We start from the raw sequence: 19636 nt of genomic DNA, 5'->3' as shown, positions 1-19636 counted from the left end.
AAGGACGGTTAGCGCAGATAGTCCTCAAGTAGCTTTGCGCGAAATTCAAAAACAAAACAATTGAGATAATTCTTAACAAATTACCATATTCCTAACATATTCTTATTATGGAGGTGGGGCTACCTAGTTTCTAGATCTTTCTTGAAAGTCTTCCCTCTTCCGTGTAGCTATTTACAAATCGGTCACACTTAACGTACTCTATTCTTTATATTTGTACTTTTTTTAAAAGCGCAAAATTTCTAAAATTGCAATAATATAAATTACACAACGAAGGGCGAAATAACAAGTTATAAAAACTTCGTCGCCTGTATTTTCTAAGACTAAGTAAAATCACGAAAATAAAAACAGGGAAAATCTGGCTTTTCTGAACAAAAGTGCCTATAAAAAATAAGTGTTAAGTTACAGATGGAGCGACCACAGACATTTCACACTTTCGAAATTTGTGGTAGCATGCACAGTGAAAAACTCATTATCTTTAACATGTAGACCAACAACTAGCTATATTTCAGTTGCAATAAGTAGGAAATGAAATTGAGATTTTACTTTAAGTAACAAAAATGATTCATAAAAAGAAGAACCATGGAAGAAATGGAAGATTTTCCGACTTGAAGTTATGATATAGAGTTGATTGTTAAAGAGCCAAGCGTGGTAATGCGAAACCGTGATAAGTGTGTATGACAGATCTAAGAAAAAAATATTCTTGATGACTTAGAAAATACGGTGATCTATACAAATAAAAAAATTATTCAACATAAAACTGACTATAACTGTTTTTCCTTGACAAACAAACACGAAAACATAAAGGCAATCAAACACTGAATAAAAATAAACGAAACTTAAACTTTAATGAACCATCACCCAGTTTAAATATAGATTTATATTTTGTGAGAACGGTTCTACTAGCATTGTATAAATATATCTGTGGCAAACATTCAAATAAATGTATGTAATAAAGAAACATATACAACTTTTGATTTCTTAAACAGGAACAATACCACCAACCAAAAGAGGTACAAAAATGTTTCGTTACTGATGCTGAGTGACTGTTGGAAAAACGTGTATTTCATTCACTTTATTAGTCAACCAGTTACAAAACTCAATTTATCTACAAAGTTTAATTACAAATATTGCATTCCAAAGAATTTATGAATAAGTGTTACAAAAACATATCAGAGTTTAAAATACCCTTTTGAGGCAAAAGATTTTTACCAAAAAGCGAAGCATTTTAAGGAAACTAACTGTGCCACTGCCTTGGGCAGACTGAAAGTGGTTTCATAATAGAGATTTTGGGGCACTTTAAAAGTATTTTCAATTTATAATTTCAGAACAATATCAGTCACATTTTTATCCACTTACAACCAAATATTTACTGAAAAGCATTTGCGAAGCCTTACCTAATAATACTAACTATATTTTATGTAGCTTCCATTTTCGCTTGAAATATTTTCTGTTGTGGAGGTCATAAGCTAATTATCAAGCGGTAGCTAGGAGGCAAGTCAGAGGGCTTGTAACGTTAAAACCTCATTTCGTCTTGAGCCTCGGACAGTGTCTAGTTGCCCACCTGTTTAGAACACCCCTGGTTACTTCCATAAAAAGGAAATGAACGCAATGTTGAAGTATTTTTAGATCATTTAAAATGAGCAGGAATTTTATCAGTTTTATAAATATATTTTACAATAAATTCATAAACAATTTGCGTAATAAATAACGTGCATATTTTTTATAATCTGCTTTTCACGTGTCGGAGTAATATACCACGAGATACCACGCAAAAACCATTTCTGATTCGCTTAAGCTGATGAGTTATAGTTGTGTCATTAAGACTTATTCAAACAATTGTAAAATATTTAACTTTTTGTTCCCTTTCACATCCTATCATGGGTAAACAAATATTCAATGTTTGCGCTGAGAAAAACATCATAGTTAAAAAAAAGAGGTAACCAAATCTTGTTGGTAAAATATCTGTTATCTTATACGGGACTGAAATAACTTTAAAACAATTAGAGTTGAAATTAATACAACAGCTGTTGTAATATGATGTGCGACGTTAGACAAATTCTTAAATACTGACGGTAAAAATTATCGTTTTAAAACTGTGAAGTAAGTCTTCAATCTGTCGCACGGTTTGTTTTTAAGTACAAAACAACACAACGAGTTGTCTGTGTTTTACTCAACGCGGGTATCGAAAACTGGTTTACAATGTTATAAACCTTCAGACTTATCGCTGAGCCACTGAATGTCTGTAATCAACAAACTGTTTTTTTGTTTTGTTTTTTCAATTTCTCGCAAAGCTACACGAGGGCTATCTGCGCTAGCCGTCCCTAATTTAGCAGTATAAGATTAGAGGGAAGACAGCTAGTAATCATTACCCACCGCCAACTCTTGGGCTACTCTTTTACCAGTGAATAGTGGGATTGACCGTTACATTATAACGCCCCCACGGCTGAAAGGGCGAGCATGTTTGATGCGACGGGGATTCGAACCCGCAACCCTCAGATTACGAGTCGAACGCCTTAACCCACGTGGCATGGCGGGCTTTGTAATCAACCAATAAACGCCTACCTTTCCTTATACTTTCTAAACAAATCAAATGCTTCATTCAACAAACTGATATAAGAAGAAATTTTGAGTATAGCTGTTAATGCATGCGACAAAGTAATTTTATTATCTTTGTTTTAAATTTGATTACATTTTCTCCAGTATTTACTCGCAGCATCATTTTGTGTAATACGAGTGCTGGTAGTTTCGCTAATGTAATCTTACGCATCCATCTTACTCATACACAGTGAAAAGCTACTACGACTGCATTTACGAGTAACCACACATCAAGAGTGGGATAAAGTGGTATATCGTGCGGTATGAATTCAGGTCTTAAAACCTTTGAACTGTTTTACTGCATGTACGTATCTTGTGCTTAAGATCATGCAACAGGATACTACAGTGAGATTTCTTTAATATTTTATCACAGAATTATATTTGTTAGCTCTGATAGGTCATCTTCCTTTAAACTTTATTTTATTTTATAAAAACAAACATACATTTACTTAACTGAGAGAACAATACTGCTGACTTAATTAATTACTATAAACTACAACAGCAAGATGTTCAATATCACTCTTGTAAAGTCACGAGGTTGTAAATCAACGATCATCGTGATGGGGTTGCAGCTGTATTTTCAACGTCTTGACCTATAGGCAGTTCGTAATTACGTTACGTTGATGACGTTTGATCTAGAAAATTTGTGTAGCGATTAGAAAACGAGAAACACTATAAGTACCGCAATCAGCAAATTAATAAGTTATTCAATGAAGCTGTGAATACTGATTGATTGTTTGGATTTAAGCACAAAGCTACACAATGGATTATCTGTGCTCTGCCTACAATGGGTTTCGAAACCCGGTTTCTAGCAGTGTGAGTCCGCAAACATACCGCTGTGCTACTGGAGGGCGTTATTTAAGGAAACATTGGGTTAGTTAAGAGCTAGTTGGATGATGAGGGTTAGTGCATCTATGACTGAAATTATACAAGTAGTTTTATAAGTAAGTTTCTGAAGAAAGTTTATGGCTCATCTTCCAGTCATCGTATATATTCACATTTACTTTGATTTTCATTCAACATCTGTAATTACATCAAACTTGTTGCATCCTCGTATCTGATATACATATTTTAATTATAGACACGTTTAAATACAGGTTACATAACTAAACAATTATCTGAACATTATATCTGTGGATATTACAAACGTGTTTTAACTATTTGAAACTCTTGTTAAAGGAAACATTCAACAACCATTTTTAGCAGAATCTTAATTTGTCTCAATTTGTCTTCAACTCGATAGCGCTGTTAAGTTTTCAGCCGTATACACTATTATAGAATAGTGTACGTTTATCAGACGACAACTAAATCAACATATTGTTAAAGTAATGCCACACCGACAGCATATATATATATAATAATTTTCATCGTACCACTAACGTTCATTTCTGTATAAAAAATATACATTTTTTACATATACATATAATTTAAATGGATTGAGCATTTGACTTACATATTTTACTTTCTTATAAATAAATGTGCATTTCATGTTTATGTATCTCATGAAACTATGAGAAAGAACTGAAAGTACATTAACTAAGCATCTCTTGTTTGTTTGTTGTTAAGAACAAAGCTACTCAATGGACTATCTGTGCTCTGATCAATGCTGGGATCTAAGTCCAATTTTTAGCATTATAAGTCCTCAGACTTGTCGTTGAAATACCTGGGATAACTAAAAAGCTAATCAGATTTGAATGAAACTAACCTGATTAAGTTTTACACCATAGTTTCAAATAGGTTTTGTATAATGTTCATCATAAGCTGTACAGACAAACAAAAACTCTAAATTACTTCATATATTCTCAGGTAAATGAAATAGAAATCATATTGTCAATTAAATAGATTTCATTTTTTTCAGATTTTGGGTTCCAACTTCTAATAATCCCAAGTTCAACGAACAAAGGTGCAGAGATGAGACTCCACTGAAAGTGATATTGATGGAATTATAGTATGCATGAAAAGTGGTAAGAAACATCGAGCTAGTTATGAAGTTATAGTGTGCATGAAAAGTGGTAAGAAACATCGAGCCAGTTATGAAGTTATAGTGTGCATGGAAAGTGGTAAGAAAATCGAACTAGTTATGAAGTTATAGTATGCATGGAAAGTGGTAAGAAGCATCGAGCTAGTTGTGAAGTTATAGTATGCATGGAAAGTGGTAAGAAACATCGAGCTAGTTATGAAGTTATAGTATGCATGGAAAGTGGTAAGAAGCATCGAGCTAGTTGTAAAGTTATAGTATGCATGGAAAGTGGTAAGAAGCATCGAGCTAGTTGTGAAGTTATAGTATGCATGGATAGTGATAAGAATCATCGAGTTAGTTGTGAAGTTATAGTATGCATGGAAAGTGGTAAGAAACATCGAGCTAGTTATGAAGTTATAGTATGCATGGAAAGTGGTAAGAAGCATCGAGCTAGTTGTAAAGTTATAGTATGCATGGAAAGTGGTAAGAAGCATCGAGCTAGTTGTGAAGTTATAGTATGCATGGAAAGTGGTAAGAAACATCGAGCTAGTTATGAAGTTAGAGTATGCATGGAAAGTGGTAAGAAGCATCGAGCTAGTTGTAAAGTTATAGTATGCATGGAAAGTGGTAAGAAGCATCGAGCTAGTTGTGAAGTTTTAGTATGCATGGATAGTGGTAAGAATCATCGAGTTAGTTGTGAAGTTATAGTATGCATGGAAAGTGGTAAGAAGCATCGAGCTAGCTGTAAAGTTATAGTATGCATGGAAAGTGGTAAGAAGCATCGACTAGTTGTGAAGTTATAGTATGCATGGATGGTGGTAAGAATCATCGAGTTAGTTGTGAAGTTATAGTATGCATGGATAGTGGTAAGAATCATCGAGCTAGTTGTGAAGTTATAGTATGCATGGAAAGTGGTAAGAAACATCGAGCTAGTTGTGAAGTTATAGTATGCATGGAAAGTGGTAAGAAACATCGAGCTAGTTGTGAAGTTATAGTATGCATGGAAAGTGGTAAGAAGCATCGAGCTAGTTGTGAAGTTATAGTATGCATGGATGGTGGTAAGAAGCATCGAGCTAGTTGTAAAGTTATAGTATGCATGGAAAGTGGTAAGAAGCATCGAGCTAGTTGTGAAGTTATAGTATGCATGGATAGTGGTAAGAATCATCGAGTTAGTTGTGAAGTTATAGTATGCATGGAAAGTGGTAAGAAGCATCGAGCTAGCTGTAAAGTTATAGTATGCATGGAAAGTGGTAAGAAGCATCGAGCTAGTTGTGAAGTTATAGTATGCATGGATGGTGGTAAGAATCATCGAGTTAGTTGTGAAGTTATAGTATGCATGGATAGTGGTAAGAATCATCGAGCTAGTTGTGAAGTTATAGTATGCATGGAAAGTGGTAAGAAGCATCGAGCTAGTTGTGAAGTTATAGTATGCATGGATGGTGGTAAGAAGCATCGAGCTAGTTGTAAAGTTATAGTATGCATGGAAAGTGGTAAGAAGCATCGAGCTAGTTGTGAAGTTATAGTATGCATGGATAGTGGTAAGAATCATCGAGTTAGTTGTGAAGTTATAGTATGCATGGAAAGTGGTAAGAAGCATCGAGCTAGCTGTAAAGTTATAGTATGCATGGAAAGTGGTAAGAAGCATCGAGCTAGTTGTGAAGTTATAGTATGCATGGAAAGTGGTAAGAAACATCGAGCTAGTTGTGAAGTTATAGTATGCATGGATAATGGTAAGAAACATCGAGCTAGTTATTCCTAATTTTGTGGAAATCTAGCATTTTTTATTATCTTTTGTAGCATCTATCATCCAGAAAAGACCAGTGTGCGCATGACTAATGGCTTTCCCGCCGGTTACTTTAGTACTTCTACTGTGTGCAGCGTATTTCAGTAAGTATAGTACACATTTATTGTATTGATTATTTTCCGAAACTTTGTTAAATATATTTTAGCAATATATATAAATGTGTGTGTGTGTATTTTCGTGACAATTCTAACATTTTAACAAAGTTAAATGAACAAAATCACAAGTAATCACTGCGTTAAAAACAGCAAACCCAAACCTCAGACTAATTATATTAGTTTGTTATAACTTAAAAAACAAACCGAAAGAGAAATAAATTAAACAAAAATCGCTGCATTAATTGAAACGATCAAAGGGTACAAGCTATAATGTGAAATTCTAAAATGTGCCCTAGGTTTTGGAGGTGACTGTGAAAGTAGAACCCACATTGCTGTGGGGATACACAGTCTATCATTCTTAACCTCCATTCGCCTGTCTCACACAAGAAATAAAAATGTAACAATAGATATAGAAACATAAATTAGGAGAGCGAGATGTAGGTGCTCAAGCCCACAACGTCCCACATTTATATCACCGGGGCCCAGCATGGCCAAGCGTGTTGAGGCGGGCGATTCGTAATCTGAGGGTCCCGGGTTCGCATCCCGGTCGCGCTAAACATGCTCGCCCTTTCAGCCGTAAGGGCGTTATAATGTGACTGTCAATCCCACTATTGGCAAAAGATTAGCCCAAGAGTTGGCGGTGGGTGGTGATAACTAGCTGCCTTCCCTCTAGTCTTACACTGCTAAATTAGGGACGGCTAGCACAGATAGCCCTCGAGTAGCTTTGTGCGAAATTCAAAAAACATTTATATCACCCTTTACTGCCTGCAGGCAGTTGTGGGAATGTGACTGCTCTTCCAAAGTGATATGATTCGTTTGTTGTACTGTCATTCAATTTCACTACTTTATGCGGATGTACACCTTGCCGTATATAAGGGCTTGTTTAGAACATAATAGTCGCAGTAGATTTAGTGAATGGGTGGTAGTTGGGATGCTTCAATACTGTGCTGTCAATTAGTGCCTTTCTACCATATTGGAGGCTGGAATGGTAACTTCAAGAGGTACGTTTTCTACTACTTACCCCCAAATGGTGGTACCTTATTTTTCTTATTATTTTTATTTTTCAATTTATTTTTTCTTCTTTACTTTGGAGAGCAGTCACCTTCCCACCACGACTGTCTGCAGGCAGTGAAGGGTGATATAGATGTGTGTAATAATAGAAAGGAAAATATCTTGAAATACAAAAAAAAATATTTAGTGAGGAGTGGGAGGGGGTTAACACGAGTCTTCACCCCAGGATGTTCTGAGACCTAGTTACGCTACAGGTTTACAGACAAACAGCTCTTCCGGTGCTAGGCTTATTTTTATTACACTTAGTAAAAACAAAACAACACGTTTTAATATTTATACTTGTCCGAAACTTGAAACTGGTAAACCTTGGAAAGTTTTAAGGTAAATGGCCTTTTTGTTTTTTTGTCATCTGGGTGTAAAATTCAACTTACGTGTCAGCGCTCTAGATGGAGACCTGCATGTTCTCTTGGAAGAAAAAGATAAAAAATAGACTTTTCTATTCCAAAGACTCATAAAAATTATGTCACACAAGAAGCAAGACGAAAGAAAGGTTAAACATATGTGGTTAATTGTCCAGAAGATAGTGAAAGTGTTTGCACGAAAGGAAATTTCTATTGGTTTTAAATATATCAATGACACGAACTTTTGTGATAAAGTACATCTTAATACATAATCATTTTTCATGAACTATGTGTCCCTCGGTGGGTTAATAGTAAGTTTACTAACTTACAATTTTAAAATTTGGTGTTCGATTATTCGTGATGGGCAACGCTTAAATAGTCCATGATGTAGCTTTGTGCTAATAAATAACAATGATAAAGTGAACATTGTCAAATAAAAAATGTGTAATTAGATCTGGAAAGGAGCATAGTATATTTTTGCTTATAAATACCTATGGCTGTGCACTTAGTAACAAGTGCGTGTGCTTTTGAATCTCAGCGAGTACTATGACGCATGTAATGTTTTCTATTTGGATGGTACCTTGTGCGACATAAGATGAGTAGCTAAGTTACACCTTAAGGTCTGAGCATAGCCGAATCTAACTTAGAACCGTTGACCAGAGATTGGGCAACCAGATAACAGCACTCGCCACCACATGGCTACTCTTAACGGATGATAGGATGGACTATCAAGCGTTATACGACACCCACACCTGAAAGTGCAGACTCACTGTTTAGAAGCATATCGTTTGAATTTTAGAGTCCCCAGACCTACCAGCTAACCACTACACCATGAACTATCCACTACAGCAAAGAGATGGATTTTACTGTAGTTTTAAGAATAATAGAAACACATATATACGTATGTGTGTGTGTGGTTATTATGAAACAATAAAAAATATATTTATACATTTATGTATGTATTTGAACAGATAAACGAAATAAGTCTGAAAATAAAATGAAAAGATGTTAAAAATAAAATTATGTTGAGAAAAGAAAATATTAATTATATCACAAACGTTATATTTGTGTGTGTGTGTGTGTGTGTGGTTCTAAGCATTAGAAAAATGGAAACAAACAGGAAGTGGATTCTACAACACATTTACATCAGCAGGGAAAAGAGGATGCAAATCCTGATAACTGTTTTTGTGTTGAAACGTGTTTCGTTAGATGTGTCATCCCTTTCAGTGTCTAACTACCTACACGCAAGTGCATAACCAGTTATAAATGTTACCCTGCATGGGTGGTAGCTTAGCTTTAGAATGAGATAGAATTATTACTCACTGTTAGCAATCCTATAAACTACAGAAAAAAAACTGTTAAACTGTGTATCTGTTAAAATGTTGAGATATTATCTTTTCGAATATAAATGTTTCCTCATTTATTTTATTGAAGAAGTCTAAAATATATTTAGACACCAACTCGCCTAACAGAGAATCAAAACGTGAGACGTTTTAACTACCTCACAGCTAGTTAACGTTCGAAACATACCTCTCCAATTGTTACGTAATTATATGAATATAACTGAATTAAGACATTCATATCTACTAACTGACAGTTGAACAAAAACCATTCATTTTTAAGTACAATGCGCCATGAGGAAAACATAATATGTGACCTATAGTAAAACCTAGTAATTCGAAACAAAGTGCACAAAAATATAGGTGCTTAATTTGATGTAACTAAGATGTGATTCGTCGTTTTTATAATACGAGATGATAAATTTATACTCGTGTATAAGGTATACAAAACTCTTACATTTGTAGAGGAAAATGTAATTAAAATGTTATTCCTTATTACACCACACTCTTACCCTGATGGTGCTGATTTTATCTGAAAATTTTCAGATTTTTAAGGCTTAGAAAAGCACACTTCTGGTCTCTTTGAGGTTCCAAACAGCCAGAGAATACCAATGTTTGTTTTTGTTGTCTCTTTAACTGCAATGTTACTCAAATGCGTGGACTATTTGCGCTCTGTTCACTGCGGGGAATCTAACTCCAAATTTTTCAGTTGTGAATCTCCTGACTCCCTGGGAGACTATATCTTGTGGTCAAATATTAAAGTATATAGGCTCGCACCAGAGAATTAATAACGCTACTGACGTTTGTTTGGAATTTTGCGCAAAGCAACACGAGGGCTATCTCCCAAAATTAGCAGCGAAAAACTAGAGAGAAGGCATCTAGTCATCACCATCTACCGCCAACTCTTGGGCTACTCTTTTATCAAAGAATAATTGGATTAACCATAACATTACATCGCTCCCACGGCGAGCATGTTTATTGAGAAGGGATTCGAACCTGCGACCTCAGATTGCGAGTAAAACGCCCTAACCACGTTCGTATTAAAACATTGAGTAAATATGTATATAACCAGACCTTAGTGGGAGACAATCACAGTTCATCCTATTTTCGTGTACCGGAGACATTGAAAAATACTCAGAAATGTGTTCTGTAATATGAGTCTGGTTTACAAATTAGCACGTGATATGACTGAAGGGACAAGGAGTGTTTTCCAAGAATGACATCATATTCTTGGGAATGAAAATCTGATTATAACATTAAAGGGACTCGACAAGATGAAAAAAAGTAAAGACCAAATGTTTTTAATTATTTGTTGCTGTTATTTTTTGTTTCTGTTTCTTTTACAACTAGCAAGTGGTGTAGTTGACGCAAACAAAAAAATTATAAATTGTGGAAAATTATTTGTTTACGATATGCAATGCCTTTTCAATTTGTACTAGTGGCGTATATTTAAACTAGTATACTGGTGTTTTGCGATTAACTAGGTTAAAAATTCTTCAGATTATGTTATTTATTTTAGGAAAAAGGCTAAAACGATAAAGATACGAACAACTATATGAATACTATGTATAGTAATAACATTTGATAAAAGTATATTATAAACAATAACTTGGGTTGTGATATGTAGAGATATAACACTTGAATAAGTGAAATATTTATATTTTAAGTGGTATTCTAACAGGTAATATTAAATGTATGCAGGTATAATTTATAATTGTAAATGTAAAAGCTGAAAGTAAGTCGTGTTTAAATAGCATACGGGTAAGAAATATTCTTAGAGAGGAATCTAGCAATAATTAAAGATTGGTGTTTGTTGTTTTAGTACAAGGTCTGTGTTTTGTTTTATTGTTTCCTTACATACAGATTTGGGGAGGTTTGTTTTTTTAATTTCGCGCAGAGCTACACGAGGGCTATCTGTGCTAGCCGTCCCTAATTTAGCAATGTAAGACTAGAGGGAAGGCAGCTAGTCATCACCACCCACCGCCGACTCTTGGGCTACTCTTTTACCAACGAATAGTGGGATTGACCGTCACATTATAACGCCCACATGGCTGAAAGGACATGCATATTTGGTGTAACAAGGAGTCGAACCCGCGAGTCTCAGATTACGAGTCGAGCGACTTAACCACATGGCCATGCCGAGACACTATGGACTATAAACTTCGTTATTTTGATTTAGTCAAAAGGTGTTGGAATAACTGGTAACCAGCGAAATAGCTTGGATGGGTAATAAAGAAAAGTTTGTTATAAATATACAACGTCTTGACAAGAATATGAAATCATCAGGTACATAATTTGTTAAATTATGTAAATAATTTTCATCTACTTTTATTCCATTTTTCTTGGTCACAATATTCCCTGTTTCATTTTTATTCATTCTTCTTTAGAATAAAAGGATTTATGTATGTAAGTGTGGTCTTTCTCTTTTAGTCTTTGCGATAAAAATCGAAAAAGACCAAGTGACATCGATTTTCGGGGACACTGCCAGATTTTAGAAGAGTGTGTGTTTTTTTCTTATAGCAAAGCCACATCGGGCTATCTGCTGAACCCACCGAGAGGAATCGAACGCCTGATTTTAGCGTTGTAAATCCGTAGACTTACCGCTGTACTAGCGGGGGCTTAGAACAGTGACTCTTGAAGGCAATCTTCGACGAAAGTGTAAACAAATAAGATTTAGAAAACAAGCACATCTATATGGGTGTCCATAAAATACTGAACTTACGTGTTTTGTTGCGTACCTAAAGCAGTGATAAGTTATTCCAGCTGAAACTAAATGTTTATAGTCTTACCATTATTTTTATGTTTAACCATAAAAACGCAAGTTGGTTAAAAATAAATTAGTGGCTCATTAAAACACCTAATACGACAATTTAGTATCAAAGCTTTAAAACAATACAGGTAGCTTTTGTGCAGAAAAATAGTTAATTTGTGTGAAGAATGTCGTGAAAGTTTCTGCCTTTTGCAAAGTCGTTTAACTAAACGATATCTGTTTTCACTGCTAAACTATTCAACATACACAGTTGCAACTGCAAGATTGAAAGATTTGATGTTTACATGAGATGCAAATATTGTGAATACAGTCTCAGTGCGATTAATTTTGAACGTCAAACAACACAAAAAGTATCCCTCCAGTGGCGCAGTGACATGTTTGCGAACTTCCAACGCTAAAAACCGGGTTTCGATACCCGTGGTGGGCAGGGCACAGATAGCTTGTTGTGTAAATTTGTGATTAATTAACAACAACAAAAAAGAGTAGTTGTCCAAAAAGGTAGCATTTAATCAAAAGAGAAAAAAAGAACATTTCAAATCCGTAAAAACAATAAAAATAAAGTACTTCATTCTTCTTATTGTAAACACTTCCAATGTTTTAAATCTTTCGGTGGTTAATAAATTTAAATAAGAATGATCAGAGCGCGAACGAAGTAAATCATAAAAAGAAACAGTTGAAGAGCATAGACTGTTGTTTCTACGAAGTACAAAGAAATGCTAAATATTGTGAAGATGTTTAATACTAATCTTACAGGTCAGGTTGGTTAAGGCGAGCGACTCATAAGCTAAGGGTCGCAGATTCACATCCCCGTCGCACCAAACATGCTCGCCTTTTCAGCCGTGGGGGCGTTATAATGCGACGGTCAATCCCACTATTCGTTGGTAAAAGAGTAGCCCAAGAGTTGGCGGTGGGTGGTGATGACTAGCTGCCTTCCTTCTAGTCTTACACTGCTAAATTCGGGACAGCTAGCGCAAACAGCCCTCGAGTTGCTTTGCGTAAAATTCAAACAAAACAAAACTTTTATGTTTAGTTAGAGAGAGACATGCTGGTAGGTAGTAGTTTACATTTTCAGAATGGTGCATCGAGAGTGACAATACGGTATGAAAACTTTAAAAATTGTGTCTTAAACTCATCACACTTAGAACAATATTAACTTACTAGTACCTTTCTTAGCAAAAATATTTAACTAAAAACAATATACAAGCAGATTATAAGCTTCTGTTTTTCACTTCATGTTATACTTAATTAATTTTAGATGTGAGGCCTATGTCATTGATAATTTTAAAACTGTATTTTCCATGTTTTCATTAGAGTTTAATTTAATGCTAACTAGAGAGCGGATGCCGCTAAGATAACATAAGACATAGGCTATCCAGGAAGCTCAGATAACATGAAAAGAGTAATATTATTGAACTAATATCTGCTTTAAGCATTGATACATTAGTTAAGTATGCGAGTAAGCATTTAATTAGATCACTGGGTAGTGAATGATATTATAAAGGAGATTATTCGTTATTTGAACGACCAAACAGTTGTTGATTGTGTAACGTTACTCTGTTAATTAGTATTTCTTTAAACTAATCATTTAGCATATGCTATCTATCGAGGAAGTTTCTGTTAAATGTTATAATTCAATGGTAGGAATCGACAAAGAAAAACAAATGGCGACCGAAAAATGCTTTCCAAAAAAAATTATAAAAACCTCTTCCACCAAAATCCAACTGGAATACATAGATGCAACAAATAATAACACTGTATCTTGATTTACATTGGTAAAAGAAAGTCGTTGCGCTACAAGTATTCAAAATATTCTAAAACAACGACTATTTCATTTGACTGACTGATGATGTCTAGAACAAAAACAACTAAGCAATTTTGTGCAATATTATTTCACAGTTCTTAGTTTAATGGTGGTCTTTTGCGTTTAACCCTTGCGATAAAAGTCCATATTTATATATTGGTATAATAACGTGCTAGTACTCAAAATATCCTTTCAACCCAATTGATGGCGCCACATGTCGTTTGGTAGACACACAACAGCTTTTAAATGTAAAGTGTGTGATTTATACAGGATACAACATAAAAAGTTAAAAAACAAAAGTATTGAAAAATTATGAACTTGAAAATAAGGTAGGAATTTTGCCACAAAAAGTACTGAAACAAGAATTTCAACCACAATCATAAATTTATAAAAACTTAATCCTTACTTGGGCAGCTTTATACACTTATCTGTAAGCCAAACAAAGTGCAAATTAAATTTTATAAATTTATCATCGCGGTTTTAATTTTAATTTTATTCTTTGTTGAAGCAAGGCGCCCATTTAATTTTAAAATTCAAAAAATTTAGTATTATTGTATTAGGCGTGCAATTGTTTCAGAGTTTATGTTGAAAAGTTTATTTCCAATCATAGGCTCTCGATTTGTGTCAGAGCTAAAGTAACCCGTTGCAAATGCTATTGGAAAACTACATTAATCCGTTATCGATATGTGTACTGTGCTTCGCATTCATTTTACAAAGTAATTAATAAATGACGATAGAGCACGTTACAGTAATAATGGCTGTGATATTATTAAAACATTTATTAGGATTCAAAGTATCGAGTATCAATTGCAGGCATCTCTTAATTATACCTATTCCAAACTATTACTGAGCATTTCATTTCAGCTAGGTTTTAGTTTGATCTATCTGCTTGCAACTGAGTTCGGCATTTTTTTTAGGAATGGATACATCAAGACACATGACTTAAAAGTTATATCTGTATTAAAGCCTATTAGGGAATGAGAGCTAAAGAGATAAAAATTAACCAGAGAGAATTTAAACTACATACCAAAAGCTTCTTGATGGAAAACAACGAAAATGTCGGAATTTTACAACTAAACAATTGTGCATTGGCATTTATACTTGTCACTTATAATCGATATTGTAGATGAACTGAATTCTGCATCCATGTACTGGCAAAAGATAATTACCAAAGTAAATCAAAATATCTCATTTCGTCAAAAAATTGTGTCTATGCCCTAATTCTGAATGTAAAGGACGAGTTACTATCACCACTGTTATAATTGTTTGTTTTTTTTTATGTTGTAAAGTTACATTCTATATAATTGTTTTGAAAGCCTTTGTTGGTTGTTATATTTTTGACAGTTTCTGATTAATGGCAAGGGCTTGCTTTGATACGATGAGGTTGACAGTCATAAACATCCAGAAATTTATTGACTACCCTGTTGTTTCCGTTGTCTTGCCTGACGAGGGTTTTGGCACAAGGGACGAAGCTCATAAATTATTGAGCTTCCTAGTTTTAACCACTTCTTTCTCTCATTTTTATTCCTCTTCTTTATTTTAACTTTAGCTTTTTACAATTGCTCTTGTGTTTGTTCATCTATATAATAAATGAGATGAACATTTATCTATATAATAGATAAGATGAACCTTTAATGAATTGAATAATATATGTGTACACTTATAAAAAGTAATTGTGTGTGAGAGAAAGATGTCAGAATGAGCTACCTAATAGTTTGTAACAAATTATCACATGGTATTTTCTGTATTTAAATCAAATATTTCAAATTTTATAGTTGGATAACTTGTATTTCATACCCTCCAATTAATTATGCTTATCAAGTTACTAATAAATTATTTACAGCTGGCAATACTTTTACTAAGTTCAAACTTGCATGTGTCAGTGGTCTAGAAGTGCTATCTCTTTAGCTCTGTGTCTGAATCCTTGAACATGAGTGAGCCCATTTTATAGCATGGCTTGAATACTTTCTTACAAATTGATATGAGACATAGGTTTTCTGCCCAATGAAGTTTGTGTGGAATAGACTGTAATACATTCAGCACTGGATTTTGGGGTACCACATTTTAACATTTTGTTTGAATTTCACTGTAGATCAGACTTCCTTTGCCTTTGTCCTAAATAAACTTAAGTAGAAAAGCCTCCTCTCAACCCCAATAACCACATAAGTAAGCCATCTCATGAGTACGAAGGATTTCACAACTTTTGTGAGGAAATGTTTTATTTTATTTGTTCACTTGTTTGTTTTTATTTTGCTGTCCACATATAATTTTTTTCTCTTCATAATATTTTGAGAGAATCTAATTTGTCACAGTATCATAAATTTTAGTAACATGACAAAAGGGGATGAATTACCTAGATTTTTGAACTAAAATATGTCTACTATGATTAAATATAAATCAGCTTGTCATTTGATCTCAATAAATTTATATTGTTGAGTCAGAAAATTGAAGCTCAGTTGCTGTCAGGTTTGTTTCTTTCTTTTTTAATCTAAGTAAAGAATCATTACAGTATAACAGATAATTTTACTCATTATAAAATTGTAAAAGACTAAGAGAGTTAGTCAAATAGGAAATTTGGCAATCATAAAAAAGTTGGCTAAATGTAAAAATCGATAGTAATGATTTCTTCAGATACATTAAAAGGACATTAAGTAAAATTTCAGGATGGGAGTGAGGGCTTCTGAGAGATGATACAAAAAGGCTAATATCTGATGGTTATTGGATGACTTAGTTATTAATATCTGATTTTCTTCAGCTATGTTACTAATGAAGATGTAAGTGATTTACCTTATTGTGAACATTTGCTAGATGGAAACTTAATTGAAAAGATAATTATATTCGTTCTGAGCTTGCTAAGAAAAAACTTGGGAAGTTTGAAGAATCACAGGGGTCTTAGGTAAAACTTTATATACCCAAGGATTTTGAAAGAGGTCAAGAATTGGATATATGAGACACTTGTTACTACTTTTTCAAAGTTCTTGAATAGTGAGCAAGTGCCAGAATATCATTAGTTGGCTAGTGTTACCCTGCTTTTCAAGGATGTGATAAAATTGTCCTAGTAATTATAGGCCTGTTAGTCTTACATCGATGATGGGAAATGTTTTTGAAAGTTTGATAAAAGATGTTTGCAAAGTCACTTAACAAAATTTAAAATTTTGTTGGATAGTTGGCATAGTTTTGTTATGGAAAAATCATGCTTTCATAATCTTTTGACGTTATTTGAAGGCATTATAATTTTCAAAGATGAGGATTTAGATTTTCAGAAAGCATTTAACAAGGTGCCACTTAAAAGTCTTGTTAAAATGTTATCTCTGTAGGTTTGGAAAATAAGTTGGCTCATTAAATAGAAAACTGGTTGAATAGAAGAAAGCAGAAGATTGTTATAAATGGAGTTCAGTGAAACTGGATTAATATCACAAGTGGAGTGTCCAAGGGCTCAGTGTTAGGGCGTTTTTTTTTTATTCTACCAGCATCATAGATGACATTTGATGGTCAACAAATTATTCAGATTTGCTGTTTGCTTTAAATTTTTTTATGCTGTTGGCTGTAAACTGTAAAGAGGATGCTGCTGTTCTACAAAAGAATTTAGATCATTTAGTGCATTGAGAAAATGAATGACAGATGGCTTTTAAATATAATAGATTTAAGGTAATACATGTGTGATATCATAATATGAATTATGAATATTATTTTGATGGGAATAACTTTAATATTTTTATGGCAGAAAAAACGTCTTGGTGTTCTAGTTCATCAGTCTCTTAAGCTATCCAAGAAATGTGTTGTTGTCAAAGCAGGACAAATAGGAGTTTAAGTTATATATACAGAAATATTGAAAGAGGTTATAATGTTATTGTGGTTGGTTAGCAATACTTGGAATACTGTATTTAGTCTTTAGTTTATTATCTTAGAAGAGATATTGCATTGTTGAAAACGGTTCAGAGAAGGGCTACTAAGGCAATACCAATGATATAAAGGCTGTTACGTTATGATAGGTTAAGATCTCTGAACATGATTTAAAAAAAAAACAACAACAAAGAATTAGAGAGAATGTGATTAAGATGTTTAAGATTGCAAAAGGAACTGATAGGTGTAGCCTCATCTGTTTATTATGCTTATTGGTGAGAATAGTAATACTAGGGGACATAAATATAAATATTGGCAGGGTGGGAGTCATTTTAAGCTGCAACTGCTTTATTTTTGTAATTGGGTGTTTGTATTTTGGAATGGATTGCCTACGGGTATGGTATATGTAGTTAATTTGAATGTGTAGTTTAATTTAGTAGATAGGATGGTCTAGCTAGACCAAAAGGTCCCTTTGTTCTTTAATATTATATCAACTTCCATATACATTTATATAAGTATTTATCATGATATATATAAGGGTTGAAACATTTCAATTCAAAGTTTTACTAAAGTGCAGTAAGAGATTCACTTCAAAATAAAGGACTTAATTCAAACAAGCACAAAATTAAAGGTCCATCACTGGTGGGGATGAATTGGTTTATGTTTGACTTTATGAGTCATATTACATTTTACTACTTGTCTAAACCAAAGTCAACCTTTCCTATCTTACAAGCGTGGTATGTGTACATATATATATAGGAACAGGAGTGAAATTCTCAAAAAATAAGTAAAATTAAGTATTCACTTGGGTGAAGTGGACCACATAAAATTCAATAAATCAAAAAGACATGAAATAGGCCCATTTAATAACAGGAGGTTTACTTAGGATATTTATTATGAAATAATGAGAAATATTTTAGGCATTAAAATAAACAAAATAAGAGACTGGACACAAAATTAAATATGAAATAAACAATCTTTATTAATACCACACTCAAGACAAAGACAGTATGTGTACTTATTCCTATGGAACAACATATTATTTCTTTTTTCTGGATTCCTCTTTCTTTAAACAGCTTACACTTGAATATCATTTTCCATTTGTCTGCTGCATAATCAAACATAGTCGCACATAACTGCACTTAGCTTACTCAGGTTAGATGATACCAGTCTTTACCTTTGACCATTAGAATTCACTAAAATTTACAGTGTCTTTCCTTTGGACCTTTTTTACAAGCTTATTACTAGCTGATGTGTGATTTACAAAATTTCACCATATGGCAGGGTCATACTGTGGATATTATGAGTGGTGTATTTGCACTGGGTGCCAACTCATAGGGGGTTACCAGTTTCCCTTTTGATGAATAAGTTGAACTAATGGGTTGGGGGAACCATTAAACAGTGATATGAAATTTCCACATGAATATTGCTTTCTACCTCTTCTGCTTATCCATTCATCTTATACTGAAGCAATGAAGAAAATATTTTAAAAATTGTATAATTTACTAGATATATTGGTCTTTATGTTAGAAAATGTTATATTAAAACCAACTAAAATACCAGTGTCACATGTTTATATTTGTTATGATATTTAAGGCAGTGTTTTTTAATTTTATATACAACTGATAATTGCATCTGCTGAAAAATATTTTGGTACAATCCATTTGAAATATCTTTCACTAATTTTACTGAAAAACAACAGGTGTTTATGTTTTCTCTTAATTGTGGTAGGATTCTTTCAGTTACACTTAATATGCCATAAAAATTTATTTCCTACCAAATATTTCAATGTTAAAAAGAAAACATTTTAACACCAGTATTAATAAATATGATACTCTACAGGCCAGTAATACAGTTAACTTTGTATTACAAATTTTTAATATTTTAATCAGATCCTTCACTTCTATTCACATCTGGCTAAACAGTTATATTATTTGTGTATGTAAATAATCAGTTTGTGTTATCTATCACTTATTGAACTGTCCCCTTGTTGGAGAAGTAAAACTGATATAATTG

General features: G+C 33.5%; 1 protein-coding gene across 6 annotated transcripts in view; it reads left to right on the top strand.

Annotated features, from left to right (window-relative positions):
* The window catches only part of LOC143255803 (uncharacterized), a 117500-nt gene that overhangs the window by 7493 nt on the left and 90371 nt on the right, over positions 1-19636 (top strand). For 5 of the 6 annotated variants that reach the window (XR_013030850.1, XM_076512043.1, XM_076512046.1 and 2 more), the window contains 2 exons: positions 4454-4559; positions 6353-6442. Coding sequence is in view for 5 of the 6 variants with exons in the window: in XM_076512043.1 (XP_076368158.1) it covers positions 6391-6442 (52 nt within the window). In the remaining variant the exon portion in view is untranslated. Of the gene's footprint in view, positions 1-4453; positions 4608-6352; positions 6443-19636 lie in introns of all 6 variants that reach the window. The other variant, XM_076512044.1, reaches the window with a different exon arrangement.

The sequence above is a fragment of the Tachypleus tridentatus genome, chromosome 7 (assembly GCF_004210375.1).
Source record: "Tachypleus tridentatus isolate NWPU-2018 chromosome 7, ASM421037v1, whole genome shotgun sequence".
NCBI classification, from domain to species: Eukaryota; Metazoa; Arthropoda; class Merostomata; order Xiphosura; family Limulidae; genus Tachypleus; species Tachypleus tridentatus.
This window is presented reverse-complemented; position numbering and strand designations above follow the sequence as displayed.